At 42.0% G+C, this 20,198-nt stretch overlaps 1 protein-coding gene across 14 annotated transcripts in view; it reads right to left on the reverse strand.

Annotated features, from left to right (window-relative positions):
- The window catches only part of chd3 (chromodomain helicase DNA binding protein 3), a 48,481-nt gene that overhangs the window by 26,057 nt on the left and 2,226 nt on the right, over positions 1-20,198 (reverse strand). For 6 of the 14 annotated variants that reach the window (XM_016671051.1, XM_016671053.1, XM_016671052.1 and 3 more), the window contains exons 2-29: positions 18,875-19,002; positions 18,605-18,793; positions 18,376-18,503; positions 16,668-16,906; positions 16,363-16,496; positions 16,096-16,231; positions 14,542-14,717; positions 13,308-13,577; positions 13,022-13,225; positions 11,824-12,047; positions 11,610-11,741; positions 11,305-11,404; positions 10,065-10,256; positions 9,775-9,972; positions 9,541-9,678; positions 9,042-9,163; positions 8,772-8,945; positions 7,791-7,932; positions 7,391-7,522; positions 7,124-7,241; positions 6,547-6,671; positions 6,231-6,462; positions 5,715-5,899; positions 3,217-3,394; positions 2,887-2,973; positions 2,407-2,492; positions 1,335-1,468; positions 1,082-1,226 (exon numbers count right to left, since the gene is read on the reverse strand). In XM_016671051.1, coding sequence (XP_016526537.1) covers positions 1,082-1,226; positions 1,335-1,468; positions 2,407-2,492; positions 2,887-2,973; positions 3,217-3,394; positions 5,715-5,899; positions 6,231-6,462; positions 6,547-6,671; positions 7,124-7,241; positions 7,391-7,522; positions 7,791-7,932; positions 8,772-8,945; positions 9,042-9,163; positions 9,541-9,678; positions 9,775-9,972; positions 10,065-10,256; positions 11,305-11,404; positions 11,610-11,741; positions 11,824-12,047; positions 13,022-13,225; positions 13,308-13,577; positions 14,542-14,717; positions 16,096-16,231; positions 16,363-16,496; positions 16,668-16,906; positions 18,376-18,503; positions 18,605-18,793; positions 18,875-19,002 — 4,448 coding nt within the window. Of the gene's footprint in view, positions 1-1,081; positions 1,227-1,334; positions 1,469-2,406; positions 2,493-2,886; positions 2,974-3,216; positions 3,395-5,714; positions 5,900-6,230; positions 6,463-6,546; positions 6,672-7,123; positions 7,242-7,390; positions 7,523-7,790; positions 7,933-8,771; positions 8,946-9,041; positions 9,164-9,540; positions 9,679-9,774; positions 9,973-10,064; positions 10,257-11,304; positions 11,405-11,609; positions 11,742-11,823; positions 12,048-13,021; positions 13,226-13,307; positions 13,578-14,541; positions 14,718-16,095; positions 16,232-16,362; positions 16,497-16,667; positions 16,907-18,375; positions 18,504-18,604; positions 18,794-18,874; positions 19,003-20,088; positions 20,161-20,198 lie in introns of those variants that run through there. The other 8 variants (XM_007551366.2, XM_007551360.2, XM_016671055.1 and 5 more) reach the window with 6 other exon arrangements.

Raw genomic sequence — 20,198 nt, forward strand, 5'->3', positions numbered from 1 at the left:
AAAGAAGTTTGGAATTTGTGTGATTCTTTTTTGTTATCCACCTGCAGCAATTAAGAGTTTCTAACCAGTCAACATGCATTTTTATCAAAGTTGTTTTCTGACTGATGTTGAATTTTAAATATCAGAATCCAACTTTGTTCTGTTTCAGGGGGGGAAAACGACTGCACTGGCTGACATTTTGAGGAACCTCCAGCATGCTTATTTACGGAAATTTTAGTTTTGATCACAATTATTTACTTTGCGCTTGTACTCGACGCGCTGCAGCCAACACTGTCGCCCGAGCCGCAGTCACCCCTCGGTCTGAAACGTTTGTTTAAAAACTCATTTCTAAAAGCTCCAGACTGCTGTTAGTGATCAGGAGGGTCTCATTCTTTGGGCAGAGTTAGACTAAACATCATCCTGTGGTGTTACATGATGATTGGGAAACAGAATGGGCAAAAAATAAATAAAAAAAATAAAAAGAGGAGGAAAGATCAAATGGGCTTTAACTCTGGTCAGACTGTTTAGAACTGTGTGTTCTTTGAGGGAGATGTTGTCTTTTTGGGGGTTTTTTTTTAGTTGCAACAGAGTTTCTGCAGGCCTCACTAAATCAAATTTAAGACCTTTTTACGACCATTATGAATGGAATGCAAGACTTATGTCCACAGAAATGTATGCATTTCGTCCTGCCAACTGGTGACAAATTTGCACTTACTCATGATGGACACAGAAATGCTAGCTAGCTAACTGAGTGCAACTCAGACATTTTCTGAAAAGTCCCCAAAAAAATAGAATATGCAAGATTTAATAGTCCAGTCTAGACAAAACTTAAGACCTGTGATTAACTACAGGCCAACTAATTTTAAAAATGAATTTCAGACATTTAATGCCTCCGTGAATGAAAGATGTCATGAAGTTAAGACTTTTTAAGACGCGGACACACTGTGTGCTAACAAAACTAGCCAAAGGGAAAACATCAATTGACATCTATAAACCTGACATGTTCTCCTTTTGTCTTTTTGACAAACCGCCTGTTTCAGATTAACAGAACCAAAATGTGGTCACAACCGTCTCTGTTCTGCCCCGTCTGTCATTTTCTGACCTTCTTCTTGACCAGAGACATGACGCCGATACGCGTCAGGACGAGCTGCCGACACAAGCCCTCCCTCGGGACGCCGTCGGCGAACGTCTCGGCCCCGTCGGCGACCGGCTCGCACAGGTGGCGCATGAAGAGAGACACGTAAGCTCTGCATGAAAAAGAAAAGGCAATAAGTTGATAAAAAAAAAACCAAAAAAAAAAAACTACTCAGTCAGATGAAGATAAACAGACTTGGTGTTTTGTTGTTTTTGCTTACTTGAATTCCTTCTCGGTTTTCCCCCTGAGGTCCCTAACGAGCCACTGAGACGAGAACGCGTCCTGAGACGGCATACCCCAACGCATCACCGCGTTCAGGAAGGCTTTGCGCTGCCGTGTGTTGAAACCAAGAACCTATCGAGGGAATAAGAAGCATTTCATTTTTCTGCAAAGTGGCGCTGAGGACAGCTGAAGAGCTGGGGAAAAAAAAACACCTGTAGTTTGTAAAAAGTATCTAAATCCCTTGAACTTATTTACTTTTTTTTTCACACAACTGCAAACTTCACTGTAGCTTACTGAGGATTTGTGGCATACAGCGACAAATCAAGACATAATTGTGCAGTCAAAGAAAAGGTATTCATAGTTTTATATATAAACATCAAAAAAGTGTGATGTCCCTTTGTATTAAAGCATTCTTTACCCCATTAGAGATCAATTCTGGTCTCAGCTGTTTAACAATAAACACAGTAAATCTATGGAGGACAGACGTTCCGTTCAGATGAGATCAAAATAAAACATTTTAGTTGATAAAAACTTCAGCCTGTCCAAGTGCAACGCTATTACAGGCAGAACCCGAAAGATTTGCACTCAAAGGTTGTTCAACAAAATATCACTTATTATAAATGCACTCCACACTTTTCAGATGTGTGTTCATACAAACAGTTGAAAATCCCAGCAAAAAAGTATCGATGGTTACGGTTGTAACGTAAAAAAAAAAATCTAAAGCAATTCCAAGAGTTGTGAATACTTTTGCAAGGCACTATGTAGCTCCAGGAGACGTTTTTTAAAAAAGGTTTTTCTGAGAAAGTTCAGCAGCTTGATAATGACAAAATAAACTTAGAGTCAAAACATGAGCGATGGAGACCAATGTAATTACACTACTATCAGGATAAACAAGAAAATTCACTTTTTTTTTTAGAGATGGATTAGCTTTACAGTGAACTCTCGTTTAAGATAAGATTTTTCACATTAATTATGAAATAAACAGAGAGCCAGTTTAGACCCATTTCCAAAACAATCAGAATCAAACAGCCCAGAAGTTGAAGGAGGACTTATTGTTTCGGTGGACAGACCTCTAGGTTGCCTCCCACTCTGGCCAGAAGAGGAGGCAGAGGTTTATCTTTCTCATTCCTCAGCTGTCGACGTGACTGCCTCCGACCTGCGAACGAGAGCAGCCAACAGAAACCGTGTGACAAGCCACGGAGGAATATTAGCTGAGATTAAGGAGAGACTATTAACATTATGTTACAGATTTATCCTTAGATTTATCGCCGGTGGATGTCAAGGAATAAAAAAAAAACAAAAGAAAAACACAATCCGTATGTGATTGAAGTTTTTTCTTCCATCTCTCTCTCTCCTGTAGGAGATGGTTGGAATTCTTGGCAGTCTAAACTCACGCGGGTCTGCCAGAAAAAGCCGCAACGACTAAATCAAAGTCAGACTGTGATTCAACGCAGACCCGCGGGCGTGTCGGACAATCTTTCACGAGTAGTTTCCTATTGATTTGACGTGTCATCTTCTGGATTTCTGTCTTTGTTTCTATCGCTCCTTACCTTCTGGCCGATCGTCGAAGTCCTCGTCCTCCTCCTCGGAGCCCACGGAGTATTCGGACTGGTTATCTGAAATGTCAGCATGCCACTCTGAAACAGCACACGGTGCTTTGTCAATAGGCCAGGCCCATTCCCTTCCACTCTGCAAATAATGCCTTACATCCCAACGATTCTCAGGTAAAACACCAACCCAGTAAATTGGGTTGTCCTAAACAATATTTCTTTTTTTAAACACAAGCTTGATCCTCTTCCTACAGCATCGGCAGCATGAAACAGCTGGTAGGATTTCGCCAAACTCATGTGAGCCTCCCCAGATCCAAAGCCGGTCATTACCTTGGTCTTCCTGCGCAGCGTCGTTGTAGTTCACAGGCTTGCGGTTCCTCTTCCCTTTACCTAGCTTGCTGGCCAGGTCCTCCTGCTGCTGCTCGTAGTGATGCCGCAGCAGCTTCTCCCAGTAGTCCGGGTCCACGTTCTCCTCCTGCTTGATGATCTCCCGCTCGATCTCCTCAATCTACAGGCACACAGATTGGAAAAGGCTAATTGCGTAGACTCATCGTACTGTAATGTGCAGTGGCGGGAGACGGTTTCCCAGAAGTCACATTGGGGACGAAGCAAGTAATTCAGAGCACAGCTGAATTAATTTGTGGCAGAAAACTAAAACAAACTGGGGTGAGAGGTCAGAGGTCACAGCGACCCTCAATGTCAGTTGTGGTCGATGTGGACTTGACGTTTTATCATGATAATTTGCGATAGCAATAACAGTTGCGATCACAGAAAGGTCTTGGGAACTATTTATTACATCTTTTTCAGGTAACCGTGACTTTAGCCATAGAAATACAAATAACGCTTTTGAAAAATATTCCCAGGGTAATTTGTATCACTAAATTGCACAGAGTAATTGTACTTCCAAATTTGTTGGTATTTATTGATGCTTTCATTGAGTGGAACAAATAGTAAAACTATAAATCAATGCTGGGGGTGGGAGGTTTTAAAGATCATTAATTAGAATTTATCATAACAATGATGAATCTAAATTGTTGTCATGATAAGAAATTTATCACGAGAACAATATACAATAAACAATATACATATCTACAATATGTATATCTAGAGTGTTATCTATTGTATATCTATACTGTGTGCAGTACGTACTATATCTACCATCCTAGATGTAGATATTGTAGATATGCACCACCATATCTACAATGACTCAGTAGAACTGCAAATCAAATTGAGATTCTGCTACAAGACTAGACTAATGTTCAGGAGCTGGTTAGACAACCTGAAAACAATTTAGCATTAGATACAATAGGAGCTAAAAAGCCAACGTGTTTAATAGGGAATTTGAAGGTTTAATCTGGTCAAATATGACGTCAAGGTTCCTGACATCTTTGGTGGAGGTCAATTTAATCCCATCCAAGGTCAGGAAGTAAATACGGCTGTTTTTAGATGTTCTGGTCCAAAGACACCAACCTCTGTCTTGACTGAATTTAAAAACATTATGTAAAAGCCATAAACAGTTTGGATGTGTCGAGGCCTGCCTGCAGTCTAATTAACTCGTTGGATTCATCATCACCCTGCATCGCTCTATAATTACTTCTGGCGTGAGAGGGAGATTTATCATTTAGATTAACACATAAACTAACTGAACTCTGTCAGACAGATGTGATGTAAACAAGCCCAGCGCTGTTCTCATGATCCCTGCGGCATGTCGGAACCGCGGTGTGTCCCTGCCAGCAGAGGCGCTAATATCGCCACCTTGGTTTATTAATGCCGTTTCAAACAACAAGCGAAGCGGCGCTTGTGAACGCTGCCCAATTCTAATCATCTGACTGCTCATCTGCACCGGCAGCTGGGAAACGAAAACATTCATGAAATCGGGGGAAAGCTTTCGGCACGGCTATAAATAGAGTATTGACCTATTTAAAGTCTCCGACAGGTGAAGATAAGAGACCATCAGCCTGAGTTATAATCCAACTTTATCTCTTTGCTTAAGTACAGTGATTTCACTGGGCTGTGTGTATTTTTTTGTTTGTTTTTTTAAAGCAGCCCTAACCTCTGGACTTTTAAACATGGCACACCACATGTTTTGATTGGCTGCTGTTACCAGTGAACCCGCCTCCATCTCCTGTTGAAAGAGGCTTTCCTCCTGTTTCGGCAGCAAAACTGGTGCTGGGTTAGAAACTGGGCAAAAACGCCCCTCATCGACATGGTACCAGTTTATTCTGACACAGCCTTTATGTTTTACATGCTACTTGTCAGATTTTTTTTATTTTTTTTATCATCATTGCCTTTTAATAAGAAGAAGAGCTCTCTTTTTTTCTCATTGTGAGTTTCCAGGAAGTTTGCAATACGACTCCTGATATAGAGATAGTGTCAAAATGATACAAAAGGATAAACTTGGCAGCGTTTAGTTTCTAGGTTAACTAATATTCTCTGGAAAGGAAACGACAGCGTTGCCATTAATCTGCAGCAGAGCAGCCTCCCTGGAGCGTATACAGTTTCTGGGCCGAAGACCAAATAAATTAAAATGTTTATTTTGGATGATTCTGCTCTGCATCCTCAATACTAGAGAGCTCCAGGTCTCTCCGTCTTCCTTTTTGAGTGTGTGTAAGTAATGCAAATTGTAAAAGAAACTCTAAACCAGAACTTTCGCTGTTTGTGACAAGTGTGTGCAAACAAGAAAGAGCTTGTTTTAACTCTAACATCCGAGATACAAACAATACAACGTCGCATACCCCAAAATTCTCTTTAGCCCTGCCAGGAAGCAATCCGTTCAGTACACATCAGCGCAACTTTGTGACTCTGCGTCGCCCCTGCTTCCAGCTCACCTTGTCCTCCTCTCGGACCATGTACTGGGCGACCTTAAAGGAGCTCAGGTACTCGTTCATGTTCTGGACGTCCGAGTCGTCTGTGGCGTCCTGGCTGCGGTCCAGCAGCCTCTCGATGGCGGTGCTGTCGTAGTGGATGACGCTGCCCTCGTCCTCTACTTTGTCCCCAGAGTTGTTCTTCATACCTGGCAGAGGCAGAGTCATAAAAGCTCGTTAGAGGCTGTGGCTAAGTATTATTTTAGTAATCGATTATTATGACGATTAATCAGAAAACAAAAATGGTCACATTCTGCAGATTTTTCATTCAACTATTTAAAGCTATTTTACATACTAGAAATACATTAAAAACATACAATTGTTAACTACACTTTAGTTAGCGATTAATCAAAGTACTCGTTGACGACCTTTTTGATAGATTAATCACGATTAAACCGATTAATCGTTTCAGTTGATATGGTTTCAATCAGCAGAGCAAGCTTCGCTAAAACCCCAGCCCGACACGCGTCATTTCCTCACCTTCTCCTTCATCCTTGAAGAGCTCCTCCGTCCCAAACTTGAGGATGTCATCCAGCTCCTGCTTCGTCATGGAGCCGGCCTTGGATCCCAGACCTGGCCGCACCACCAGGTGGGTCAGCATCATCTTCCTTTTGGCTACCTGGGTGATGCGCTCCTCCACGCTGGCTCGCGTCACGAAGCGGTAGATCATCACCTTGTTGGCTTGCCCGATGCGATGAGCTCTGCTGAACGCCTGCGCGGGAAACAGTCCTGTTTCCGTTAAGGCGCGAATAAAGGTGACACCGAAAACCTTTACTGCGGAGGAGCTGAACTGCACCTGAATGTCATTGTGGGGGTTCCAGTCGGAGTCGAAGATGATGACCGTGTCGGCCGTAGCCAGGTTTATGCCCAGACCTCCGGCTCTGGTGGAGAGCAAGAAGCAAAACTGACACGCCCCGGGAGCTGCGAGTGTGAGAGGGAGAAAAAAAAAAAAAAGAAACGCAAATAAATGTGGAGTGAATGCACTTTAAATACCAGCATAACTGGGATTGTATTCAACAGAAATAAAATGTGCCATGGTGTGCAAACAGGCAGTATGAAGTTAAAATCTAAACAGTAATAAACACAAGACTGTATAATTGATTGACTGGATGTTTATTAAAACACTAACGTGTAAAATCTTTTGATTTCAATGTTTTTCAAAATGATTGAAAAATAAAGAAACCTGAAGTGAAACCTGCACAGAATTAAGGAACTGATTGGATATTTTTAATAAACACAGATCGGGACTTTATTTAAGTGCAAAAAGGGGATCTCTGTGTTGTTCTTCAAAACATTTGAACCTGATATTGTGTATCTTCTTATGTTTTATCACTACAGCCCTAATAATGATAATAATGACTCTTCTGTCTTACCGTTGAATCTGTCGATGGCCTCTTGTCTCAGTGCGCCTGTGATGCCTCCATCAATCCTCTCGTACTTGTAACCCTCATAGTCCAGAAAATCTTCTAATAAATCCAGCATTTTAGTCATCTACAAAAAAACCCCCCAAAAAGATACAGAGGAAATCTTTGATCGCCCATCCTGAAACTTCAAAGTGTGTTCATGAAGTTGCTCAGAAAACATGCATGTGGATGTGTTTCTCTGTGTTTATCCACGGTCTGTGTGTGTTGTGTTTCTACCTGTGAGAAGACCAGAACTCGATGCCCCTGATCTTTCAGCTTCCTCAGCATCTTCTGCAGCAGCGTCAGTTTTCCAGAGGCCTTGGTGAGGGCCGAGCCTTCGTACGCTCCGCTGGGTGTTTTCTGGGCTTCCTGCAGGAACATGTGTAAAACAAAAGAGTTAACACTGGGGGACTCGTTGGGGTTTGCTGGCTGAATTAAGGGCATGGGAGTTGCACTACCACGTCTCACCACAGGATGTCGCTATACAGCAAGTTCAGGTTTATTAAAGTTATTTGCTCAACAAAGTTGGTTATTTGAAGAACAAACTTCAACTTTCTAGGCTTTAGATAGAGTTTGTAGAGATATGTAGATAGAGATAGAGGTTTTTTTTTGTATAAATGTTTCCTTATGTTCTCACCATGGAGGCGACAGGGAAGAGGTACGGGTGGTTGCAGCACTTCTTCAGGTCCATCATGATGTTGAGCAGAGACACCTGGTTTCCTCCGCCTTTCGAGTTCAGAGCCTCAAAGTTCTTGGTCAGAATCAGCTTGTAGTACTTCCTGTTTTTCCCAAAGCAAAACGACAAAGCCATGAAATTAGGAAAAAATAATCAGTGCAAAGCAAAACAAAATTCTTTTAACGAGAAAATAACACTCAGGAAAAAGGAAAAAAGGACAATGAAATGAATGAATCGTGTTTAGTGAGAAGCACTCTAAGGAAGTCCTGTTAAATTCACTTTGCATTGAAAAAAAAAACAAAAACATGTTGAAAACTTTCATCCAGTTTGAATTAAATAATGTCCTAAAGGCTATTTGTCAAGCAAACGTTGTAAGTCCAAAACTGAAATGTACTTCTTATGAAAATAGAGCAAACATATTAATTAATGTTTCTTTGAAATGCTCTAGCCTTAACTTCAAGTAAGATTGAAAAGTAAAGCTAAAAATGTTTACAACTGTGTAAGGACATGTAAAATAAATGTAATTAAATTTAATTCCGTGTGTGTTGGTGCCTGACATTTAATGGTGTTAACTACACTGTATCAGACGTAGCAAAGCGCGTACAGCAAGTTAGTAACTAGTAGGCAAAAATGACTCTTTATAGTGTGGGCACAGAATAAAAGCCACAAATGTCTTGCCATAAGAGCAAAACTACAAGATAATGTGGAAAGCAACGGTAAATAAAAACAACCACGTAGGTCTCCAACCACCTATTTAGGCATTAGTTTGGCGTGGAGTGGAGTAACTCGAGGCTTATTTTCATTTCACACGTGTGCAGCTTCTTACTGAGTCACGATCGCTGGTGACAGATGGTACACACACACACACACACACACACACACGTACGTACCGCTACACCGATTGCGTTTAATTGTTAAACTAGTTATTTGTGTGAAGCGTACTTCTGCATGGGGCTCAGCTCCACTCTGACAATCAGCTCGGTCTTAGCCGGCATGTTCTTAAACACGTCGGCCTTGAGCCTCCGCAGCATGTGAGGCCCCAGCAGGTCGTGGAGCTTCTTGATCTGGTCCTCTTTGGAGATGTCGGCAAACTCTTCCAGGAAGCCCTCCAGGTTGCTGCGCGGAAGAAGAGAGTCGGTATGAAAAACAGCCATCCGGCTTTAATAGCGGAGGGAGAAAGGGAAAACATTTGCCTAAGAAGAGGAGTCGTACTTGAAGCGATTCGGGGTGAGGAAGTTGAGCAGGTGAAACAACTCTTCGAGGTTGTTCTGCAGAGGAGTTCCAGTCAGCAGCAGCTTGTAGTCGATTTTGTAGTCATTTAAACGCCTGAAGAACTGCAAATACGCAAAGAAAGAACTGAGCTCTACTGATCATGTCACTGCAGAAAAAGACAAATCCGACTCCTATCGTCATTAACAAAAGAAGTCTTTCAGCTGTTTCTTAATTAAGGAAAGATATTTTTTATCCCACATCCTGGTTACAACAGACATACAACAATTATTTTAGGAATCGATTGTTCGGATGATTAATCAGATAAAATAGTGCGCACATTCAGCAGATCTTTCATTTAAAGAAAGATCTGCTTTCATTTAGATTAATCTATTACTAAATTGGTTGACCATTATTTCAACAATCTATTAATCGCGATTAATCGCGGTTAATCCGATTAATCGTTTCAGCCCGAGCATTAACAGTGACAGAGCAGCGGCACCTTGGACTGGTTGTTTTTGAGGCGGTGAGCCTCGTCCACCACCAGACACGCCCAGTCGATGGACTTGAGCGCCGTCTGATCGATGGTCACCAACTCATAGGAGGTCAGAAGGACGTGAAATTTAATGGGAGCCTCGCGCTGCAGCAAGGGAAACAAGAGAAGAAGAATAAACGGATGCTTTTCTGAAAGAAAAAAAAAAGTCGGAGTTGTTAGCAACCATTAGCGCCGTCTCACCCTGAGTTTGAAGGCCTTCTTTCCGGCTTTGATGGAGTCGTCGAACGTGAACTCGTTCTCTCTGATGATGGCTCGGCTGTCTTTGTCTCCCGTGTACGTCACCACGTAAAAATCAGGTGCCCACATCTCAAACTCCCTCTCCCAGTTTATAATAGTGGAGAGGGGCGCACTGACCAGGAAAGGACCCTTTGTGTGGCCCTGAGAGGGGGAAAAAAAAAAAAAAAAGGGACGGTGTCGGTGAATCGACAGAATCAGAAAACGCGATAAAGCAGAAATGATCCCAGCAGTACCTCCTTGAACAGTGAGTAGAGAAAGACGATTGTCTGGATGGTTTTGCCCAGACCCATTTCATCGGCCAGGATGGTGTCGGTGCCCTGAGCCCAGGAGAAGCGCAGCCAGTTGAGGCCCTCCAGCTGGTAGAGGTGCAGGGTGCCGCCGGTCGCCGTGACGAAGTCGGGCTGCTCCTCGTACTTGATCGTCGGCTGGAGCAACAACAACAAAGAAAACAGTGAGACCTTTTAACTCCATTCTACAACGACACACTATTACGACGGTCAAAAATCATCAGGCTAAAAAAGTATCATAATCAGTTTACAAGAAGCTTGGTTTCATACAGTTAAGTCATAACAGCTGTGTTCATCGACAATGTGGAAAAAAAGTTCAGGTTCTCTCCAAATTCAAATTCTTTTCACATTTTCCAACAAGCAAGAATGCAAAGGTTCACTATGACAGATGGTTCAGTAGAGTTTAGGTTTTAAATGTGAAAGGAGCTAAGGAATATAAGTATTTTCCATCCTTTTCTCAGACTTAGCTTTCCAGAGTTCTGTGATTTATCGTAATTTTAATTATTACAATGAATTTGTGATGAGTATTTCTGTGGCAAACAGGCTTTAAATACAGAATATGCAAAGGAAAAAAAGAGAGAAAGACAGACAAGTAAGAAAGATTGAAGAAATTAAATGATAATTAGAGATTGTGATTAAAACGTATAGTCTGAAAAGGTTTCCGTAGTTCTCCACATCTGGAGGATAACCGTTTCCATACGTTCCTATACTTTTGTAGGCTGCGTCGAAACTCTGTGAACTGAATCTCGTCAGAATAGTCGGTCCGCATTAACCTGTCATTCACAGGTTGTCATTCACAATGACAGGGGTGTCAAACTCCAGTCCTCAAGGGCCGCTGTCCTGCAGTGTTTAGATGTGCCACAGGTAAAAAACAGTGGAATGAAATGGCTTAATTACCTCCTCCCTGTGTAGATCGGTTCTCCTGAGCCTTGCTAATGACCTAATTATTCTTTTCAGGTGTGGTACAGCAGAGGCACATCTAAAAGTTGCAGGACAGCGGCCCTTGAGGACTGGAGTTTGACACCCTTGTCACGAGAGGACCCAAATTTGGGTCCTCTCGTGAATGACAGGTTAAATGAGGCAGAAATCATAACAGAATACAGTTCTAAGAGTGTTTTCCTCAACAAATTTTGCAGAAAAAAATTTAAAGAGTTCAGGAAGCAGACCGCGGCCACTGTTCACCTACATCTGTGAGTGGGGAGGAAAGAGACTCCTCCTCTTCACCGTCTCCCTCCTTGCTCGTCATCTTCCTTGGTTTATCGGGGTCTTCCTTCAAGATGTTGTCCCTGTTGAATGACAACAAAGACGTCATTAAGACTCTGTTGATGCTGCCTTAATTCTACCAAGAACAATTTGTGACATAGGGCAGAGTTAACAATAAATATGTTTATTAATCCCTTAAAATAAAAAGCCTTTGTCTTTTTAAATCAGCTTTCGTGTATTTTCTTGCTTCTGAACCAGTGTGTGTTCAGCATGTCTGTGCAGTCCAACCTGTGCCTCCAGTAGTTGGCCTTGTGGAGTTCAAAGTCGGGTATATCCATGTCATCTCTCTCCCAGGTGCACTGGTCATAGGTCAGATCTTTCCACTTTACCAGGTAGTGGTACATCCCCTTTTTATCCACGCTGGCAGAGGGACATGTGGAGGACAGTGAGCAGCATCTCGCACAGCCGCCTCACACACTCTCGGAGGTGCAGTCGACCCTACCTGTGGTTTATGATGCGGTGAATCATCATCCACTCGGGCTTGATGCCGTACTTGTAGTATTTGTCTTCCAGCAGGGCGTAGTGGGGATCCTTGGCCCGCCTCTTCTCGCTCTTGCCCACTCCGTTCTCGTCCTCTGCGCCCGATCCGTAGTCCAGGCTGGGGGGCTCGTCCATGTCGGTCTTCCTCTGGTAGTTTCTGTACATCACCGAGTGGAAGATCTCCAGCTGAAAGACGAACGCGAGTAATAAGAAGACGCCAGATGTAATCGCCGCTCAGAGTTTGTTGTTCTTTCTGTAACAAGCATGCTTTTAGAGATTATATATTCCAGTTAACAATTAATCAATTAGTAAATTAGATAATCCTGTTAATTGTTTCAACCCTGCTCTTCTGTAGTTGAAATCCTATGTAGATGTTAAAATGTCCCAGTCAAAGTTCAAATCTACATCTGATTTAAAGTATATGGAAAAATGTGAAACTTGCTGGCGCTCCTCATACAGAGTCGAAGGGTATTAATACTTTTGCAAAACTCAAGTGTATGTTTGCTATGTTCATCAGAGATCAACTTCTTCATCTTTGGGTTTGGGTATTATTTTGTGCCATATTATGTATTTTTTGGACTAAAAAGCTGTTTTAGGCTACACCCCCAGGGGGCACTAAGGAGCCTCCTAAAGCTGGAAGGAAACTTGAGAAAAAAATAGAAATATATATCAATAAAAAAAATCCTACATTTTAATCTGAATTTTTGAATCAGAAAATGTAATCTGTTTTTCAATTGCTATTATAAAATATAAGTACAAAATAGTTTCACTGAATTTATCAAGCTGCTTTGCTCCTCGCTTTGCATGGCTAATGTGAAATGGACAAGTTTCTAACAAGAAAAAGACAGAAGGAACCGTCCAGGAGACTTGCTGTGAAGAATACTGCTGCAAAACATGCTGAAAACTCACAGCCAGATGAAATCAGAATGTATGAGGCTGTTTTTATGTTAAACGAACGTATTAATTATTCAATAGACAATAAAACCCAGAAACATGATCCTAGAAGTTGATGTTTCTTTCAATATTTTGCAGTGTTGTCTGTAGGTACGCAAAGGGGTCCCCCTAAAAGCTAATGGCGTTTGGGGGGAGGAGGAACATGGGATGGAAATGTCTGGGACTAAAAACACAAAATGTTATCAAAATGTTATTACTGTTCCCACCTGCAGCTCGGTGATCCAGGTGCAGTGCCAGTACGACTGGCTGGTTAGCTTGACAAAAAACTCCCTCTCAGCTCTGCCCTTCATGGGCGGCGGCATCGGGGCGTCAGGAGGAGCGTCCGGGGGCAGCGGGACGGGAATGGGAGGAGGAGGCTCACCCCACCTCCAGTGGAGGATCTTCTGGACCCTCCCTTTGATTGGCGGGCACTGCAGCGAGGACACATGTCCAAAGTGGAATCTCAAAAGTTCTTCCTCGAGTTAAAAAGCGATTCGTGCGACGTGAACTGACCGTGCACCGCGGACAGAGCCACTCCCCGTTGGGGATCTCGGGCAGCGGGGGGTTCAGACAGTGAATGTGGTAGGAGGACGTGCACGTGTCGCAGCACAACAGCTCGCCGCCGTCCTTGCACACCCGACAGAACTCCATGTGGTCGTCCTCCTCCTCCTCCGCGCCGGCGGGAACCCCGATGCTGACCTCGGATATCACCCTGTCCTCGCTGTCCTCTTCGAAATCCTCAAAGTCTTCGTCTTTCGCCTCCCATTGAATTCCCTCTTTTTCCTGCATGAAGAACAAAAAAACAAAACAAAAAAAAACAAAAACAAATGACAGAAAGGGTAATTGGGGTCATTTATATCTCTGCACTTGAACCTGGCAGTAGAGAGAGTAGGAAAGTGAGAGCGACAGGCTCAAAGGGTTCAGCCTCTAGGGCAAAAAAGAGCCAGAGCTGCAGCTGAGATGCGTTGTTCTCTTTCGTGTGAATGTGAGTGGGACATGAAGTGTCAGAGAGTCGGACTCAGGAGACTCTGTGAGGAGTTCATGAAAAATAGATCAGCGCTTCATGTCAAACCATCAGGAGGCTCAGCGTATGAAAAAGGACTGACAGAGTCATGTAGCGCCTGCCTCCTGCGACCCGTTTCCCTGGTCAAGTGTCTCAGAGTGCAACCAAACGATGCAGCAGGTGCACATGGGAATAGTTTAACCTCACTGTACAGCCCCACCTCCAAGTTCTACCAGTTTAGTTTTTCTTTGGGCAGTTAGAATATGTATAAGTTAGTTTAGCACCAAAACGGGAGGATGTCTTTTGTTTGTCAAATGTCCGGAGTAAAGACAGGAGCTTTGGGTAAAGTGATTTTTTTTAACCACTTTGTGAACTCGTAACATCAGATTAAGTTAACTTTTGGTCTTCATCTAAGCTGTAAGAGATATTTAGTCATTGTTTTGTATTCATATTTCTGCAAGAAATAAAGTACATGTGTATATATATATTTTTCAAACAATCCAGTCAGAAGTGCGTCCAAGAGAAAACTACCTGTTGCCATCCACGGCCCTTCATGGAAAATTTTGCTTTTGGAACCAAAGAAGGCTGCGGCAGACTTCTCTATTTTAATCTCCCCTGATTTGGCATCTAGTAGAAACTGAGCACTAGAAATAAGGATTCGTTAAGGAGTGATGTAGCTTAGCGGTGAATAAAGCTCCAGAGAATACGAGCAGACGATCCTCTGTCTCCGCAGGCCGTACTCACACAATGCGGGCAGCTCCACTTGCCCTCGGGGGCCTTGTCCAGCTCAGGCTCGAGGCACACGAGGTGGTAGGCTCGAGGACAGGTGTCGCACAGGATGATCTCTCCGCCCTGCTGGCACACCTCACAGTAGTCCTGGTGATCCGTCTCATAGCCGTCGCCTTCTTCCTCGCCTGGAACTGGAAACAGAACCACATCAAAATAAACAAATATACACATAGATAAAGAATAAAATGTTACGAAAGACAAGAGGTGTCTTTAAAGCAAAAGCAATAATATTATCATGTAAAATAAAAAAAAAATCCACACAGTAATAGTGTCTTTAGTTATTCATGAAAATACGCGGACCTTATTTGTAAAATGTGCCAGAAAGGTATTCATTTTTTAACTAATTCTTTCCCAATGGTCTTTTTAAGGTAGATGTATAAAAGAAACATGAGACATAAAAAAAAAATACTTCCTGAGAATCAACTTTAAATCTCCAGGTCATAAATGTCACATCTTCTCAATCAGTGCTAACATAAACAAGGGTTTAATAAAGTTTAGACGTGAACCAAAAGACAGAAAAAAGTGCTTCATTTAACTGGAACATTAAAAAAAAATAAATAAAAAAAAAACACTGAGGTAACTGTCCACAAATTGCCAGGCAAGCAGAAAAAAAGACCATAGAAAAATGTTAGCGGATGACAGAATAAAGTACCCATTGAAGGTCTGACCAGGTCAGTGAATGTGAGCCTGTTTTTCAGCTAGAACTCATTTAGAACTTGGTAAAAAGGCTAAGACGCAATGGAAAGACGAATAAAGCTGAGGATGCACGACTGCAGTTTCTGCTTCTTTCAACAAGCAGCCAAATGGCTAAATTATTACAATAACAAGAAAGTGTTATGATTTGTATAGAGTAACAGAAGTTTAGGCGGTCAGGCTGGCTTCTCATGTAGCCAGCCTGCAGTCTGCTGCTTAATAGAAATGCAGCTTCATACAGGCTGGGAAAAAACAAACGTCATCCAGCCAACTGGTGATAAATTTGCACTTAAACCAGAACAGATGCAAAAAAGACAGTTTAGTAGTAACTTTTTTTAGCTAGTTAGTTTTTTTTCCTCTCTCTATTTCCATTGCAGGGATCAGAGCCAATAGTTCTTGCTCATATAGCTGCTAATGTATCTTTGCTTAGCTAGCAAGGGCTTATTAGCAGCTAGTTACCAGTAGCTTCAACCAGCGAGTCAACATGACAGAAAAGTCTCACAAGAAAAATAAAAAAACTACATAGAATATGAGATTAAATAGTCCTACCACAACAAAATGTAAGACCTGTGATTAACGTATTTAAGGCCAACTTACCTTTTTTTCAATAAATTTAAGACATTTGAAGGCCTCAATTTTAGATGCTCGAATTCGATACTATTTAAAACTTTTACACCCTGGTGTAAGAATTACAATGTCAAATATTTTGGATGCAGAAACTCCAAACTCTAAATTCACTATAAATTGTAAAAATGATAAATTGTAAAAAAAAAAAAAAAAAAATCTATGTGGCATTCATCTAACAAGCAGGCTCACTCTTGCCTTTCTTCTTCTTCTTGGCAGGCCGTCCCCGCTTGTTCTTTTTCACCCGGCCGGAGCTGTCGGAGCGAACGGAGGAGCTGTGAACACTGGAGTCCTCCTGCTCGGACTCTTCCTCATCCATGTCGTCGCTCTGACAGAGGAGAAAAAATAATCAGGCAACAGAGTGAATAGAGAAAAAGAGAGGGGGGCGAGCGCTCCAGTAACACAAAAGGAAGGCAAATTATCTCCATCAGCTAAGCAGAATGTAAACATCGGACTCACAGAGCAGCTCTTCTTCCTCTTCCCAGCTATTGGTAATAGCTTAATACGGATGGGAGCCATCTTTTTAGCCTTAGATAGGGCTTTCTTCTTGTCAGGCACTCTAGGACTTTTACTGCGCTTTTTGTATCCTGGACCTGCACAGATAATTAGATCAAATCCAAAGTGAACTGGAAATGTATTGATCAACCACTATGTGGACAGTGTCAACAACAAAGTGGGTACAGAAATTAGATGAATCCTTCATCTTTACGCGACAAAAAACAACACTAAACGGACACTAGAGAAGATCTAAAGCTACCGCTGACCTTTGCCCTCTTTCGTCTTGGCCTTTCTAATGGGCGGCGGCTGAGGCAGCGGCTCGGGCGAGGTGGTCGCTGCAGAGACCTGCTCGGCGACAGCGATGGCGGCAGCAGCAGCGGCCGCCGCGACAGCAGCGGCGTTGCCCTTGAAGGGGTTGTTGGAGCTGAACTCCCTCCACTTGGCCCCCAGGATGGTCATCATCTTCGACATGGGGATCTTCGGGTTCTTCTTGGCTATCATCGGCCTGGGAGGAGTCGCGAGACAAGCGGTCATCAGAAACTCAAGCCATATCCTCAGACTGTGTGGCTTTACGCTGTGTCAGCAAACTCGGCTTTGGCTCGGTCAAATCAAGACAACCAAATCACAAAGGCCGCAAGAATCCGCAACGTAAACTTGGCACTATAGCTTATTTACGTTGTCAGAGTCATCACAGGTATGAGCTATCCACACAGCCTGAGGCTCAGGGTGCTTTTCACACAGTGTTGGTAATGCTGCCCCACAAGCTCAACAAACTGGCCTGATACAGTTCAACAGATAGACAGGAGCAATTACCAGAAGTTCACTATGTAGCCTCATTTGGCTACATAGACAAGTTTTTAATAATTTCATTCCAAACTGCTTAAGGAGAGAGCAAGTTATCAGGTCACAGCAGGACACAGAATATCTAGTTGATGTAGTTAAAGAAGACACAGTGAGTAAACGGCATCTTTTTGGTTTTGTTTTCCAATGTCTTTGCATAATTTGGAGTGTTTATAGCCAAACTCCTGTTTAATGCAGCCATTTTTGAGTTTGTTCTTGTTTCTGTTAACAACCTACCCTAAATCTACCCATTAACAGGTGCACCGGAAGATACATTTTTTCAGAGAGAGATGTAGATCCAGTGGTTAAATTAAGACGATATATTAAATAAAATTTCACATGCATTTGTTTTCTCCATGTCACGCATAAGGTTAGCTTGAAAAGTATTAGGTGAGCTACGCCTTTACTGCCAAAAATGTACCCGCTGCAACACAGAAACACAAAACCTAACGGTAGCACGACTCAGCCATATTTTTAACAAATGGTTTATAACTTCCTGCCGTAGCTAGCTGTGCTGCACTGCAAAGGCTAAATTGCAGTGCAGCACAAATCAAGGTTTATATTCATTTGTCTTATATTTATTTTTTGTCCCCTTCTATGCTAGCAATGTTAGAATTTCCACCAACAAAAAATACAGTGTGTTTTGCTACAGTTTTATTTTTTAGCAGGAAGTTTCAACTGTGTTAAATAACTGCATTCATTATTCACCACAAGGGAGACAATGTCTTATTTTTTGTGTCTTAAAAATTAAGGCAATACAATACAAGGGCATTAGCCTTCAAAAGAATGGAACCGATCAGCTTTCTGAGTCTTTCTTTGCTTAAAATAGAGCTGAAGATTCAATGTAAGATTGAAGGAAATCTTTGTAACTCATCATTGTTAAACTGTTGAATATGTAAATACTGATTCGGGCAAGAATTTGCAATAGCGTTTTCAAGAATGTTTGGGACTTTTTAGGACTAACAGCTGGAGCAAGAGGTGTTGAGGTTTAAGCATTTTAATGGTTCAACCAACATAACTGAGAAAGCACACCAAGTATAACTCACTCAAAGCGCCGTAGCCGGTCTTGATGTCGCCCACACTAGCAACCACAAGCTCAATGTTAATCCTCAGCAAGCAGACAAGAATCCATACCTCATAAACTGGCTGAAGGCTTTGTAATTTGTGAGTTCCCTGTAGTCGTCTTCTGTGAAGGTATGATCAACATCCTCCAGGCCCCACTCCTTTGCCAGCTGGGAAGACGTTTTCTGCTCTATCGGCTGCTGAGAGGAAACCACCAATCGAACAAAAAAAAATTATTTTTTTTTTTTTACCAAGACCGTTTACTACTACTGTGCAAGAGAAGTAAATCGGGGATCTTTACTTTCGTTGTTTCCTCCTGGCTACTGTCTCGGTCCCCGTCATCTTTTTTCTTTTTCTTGGTTTTCTTCTCCTTCCTTTCTTTGTGTTTCTTCTTTTTCTTTTTCTCGCCAGAGCCATAATCGCTGGCGATGCTGTCTGAGTTCTCACCATAGTCTCTTTCTCTGTCTGAGATTCTCTCTACATCGCTGTCCTGAGAGGCAGATGGGATTTTTTTTAAAAGTTGGAACAGTGAATAGTGACAAAACCCACACATGTAACCCATTAAACTTACAATCTTCTTGCGTTTCTTTGTTTTGGCAGGTTTCCCCTCTTTCTCTTTCTTCTTTGTGTCCTTCTTCTTCTTGGGTCGGCCTTTCTTCTTGCATGGGACCTCTCGGTCCGATATCTCCGGGTCTTCGTCTGGGTTCAAGAGAGCGCAGAAATGAACAACGGCTAACAAACTGAGCTAAATAATCTTGTCAAAACGCTTCCCAGTAAACCGACTAATCCCTGCTGATAATAATTGCCTCCAACAAAAGACTGAATGATAAAGCTGCAGAGGTCTCAGTGACCTTTGACCTTATCTGAACGGTGACAATTGGTGAATTAGTCCAATTGGGGAGCTCCAAGGAGACCTGACAGCTGGTACCAGATGCTACAAGTCAGGGATTATTGGTTTATGAAAATACATTTATTAATTACCGACAGAGCCTTGTGATGATAGTCAGGTTATAACCACAAAATTAAATATATTTTACTGACATAGCTAAAAGAACATAAACTAGTGCAAAATTGTAAAGTGAGAGAAAAAGCATACATGGTTTTCAAAAACTTTTGAGTAAATCTCCAACTTCCTGGAGAAGTCAACTAATTATTAAGCAGGCATATCTGACCTTTATTGAACAGCTATTTTTTGGTAGTCTGCAAAAAGAAAAGAGACTGGGTGGAGGTTCACCTTTCAGGAGTGCAATAACTATAATGATTTAAATCAAATTATATTAATGTGATAGAATAACTCAGTTGAATGCAAAAGAGGATCTGGGCCAAGACTGACTGTGGTTCACCAATACTTTCTGACTGAGCTTGGGCTATATTGGAAAGAAGAACGATAAAAGATTCAGTCTATATGTGCAAAAGCTGGCAGAGGATCTGCGGGTGGAATTGCAGCAAAAGGTCTATGCAATACTTTATGGTGGTCTGCCACATGAAATCCTATTAAAAATATTGAAGTTTGTGGTTGTAACATGACAAAGTGTAAAAAAAAAAAAGTTACTTTTGCAAGATACTGTTTGGTGTTTGTTTTACTTATAAAATTTGATTGGTAAAAAGAAAATCTGACAAAATCTGAAAAACCATAAAACTTTTAAAAGAAGAAAATTATCATCATTTTTAAACTGTGAAGACAGGGTGGGACTAAATAAATATCTTTCCCTTTCAATGAATAAATTATGTGAAAATGTCTGACCGTTCTACCACTCAGTTTTACCATTTAACCTGCAATCTGACCTGGGTTTATGCAGGGAGGAGAGCCACAGATAGGCAAGTGGAGATAGCTGCCTCTATTTAAAAAAGAAACAAGCAAAGCGTTAAAGCGCAGCCAAAATACTGGCTGCTTG

The sequence above is a fragment of the Poecilia formosa genome, unplaced genomic scaffold, assembly GCF_000485575.1.
Source record: "Poecilia formosa unplaced genomic scaffold, Poecilia_formosa-5.1.2 Scaffold41, whole genome shotgun sequence".
Lineage (NCBI taxonomy): Eukaryota > Metazoa > Chordata > Actinopteri > Cyprinodontiformes > Poeciliidae > Poecilia > Poecilia formosa.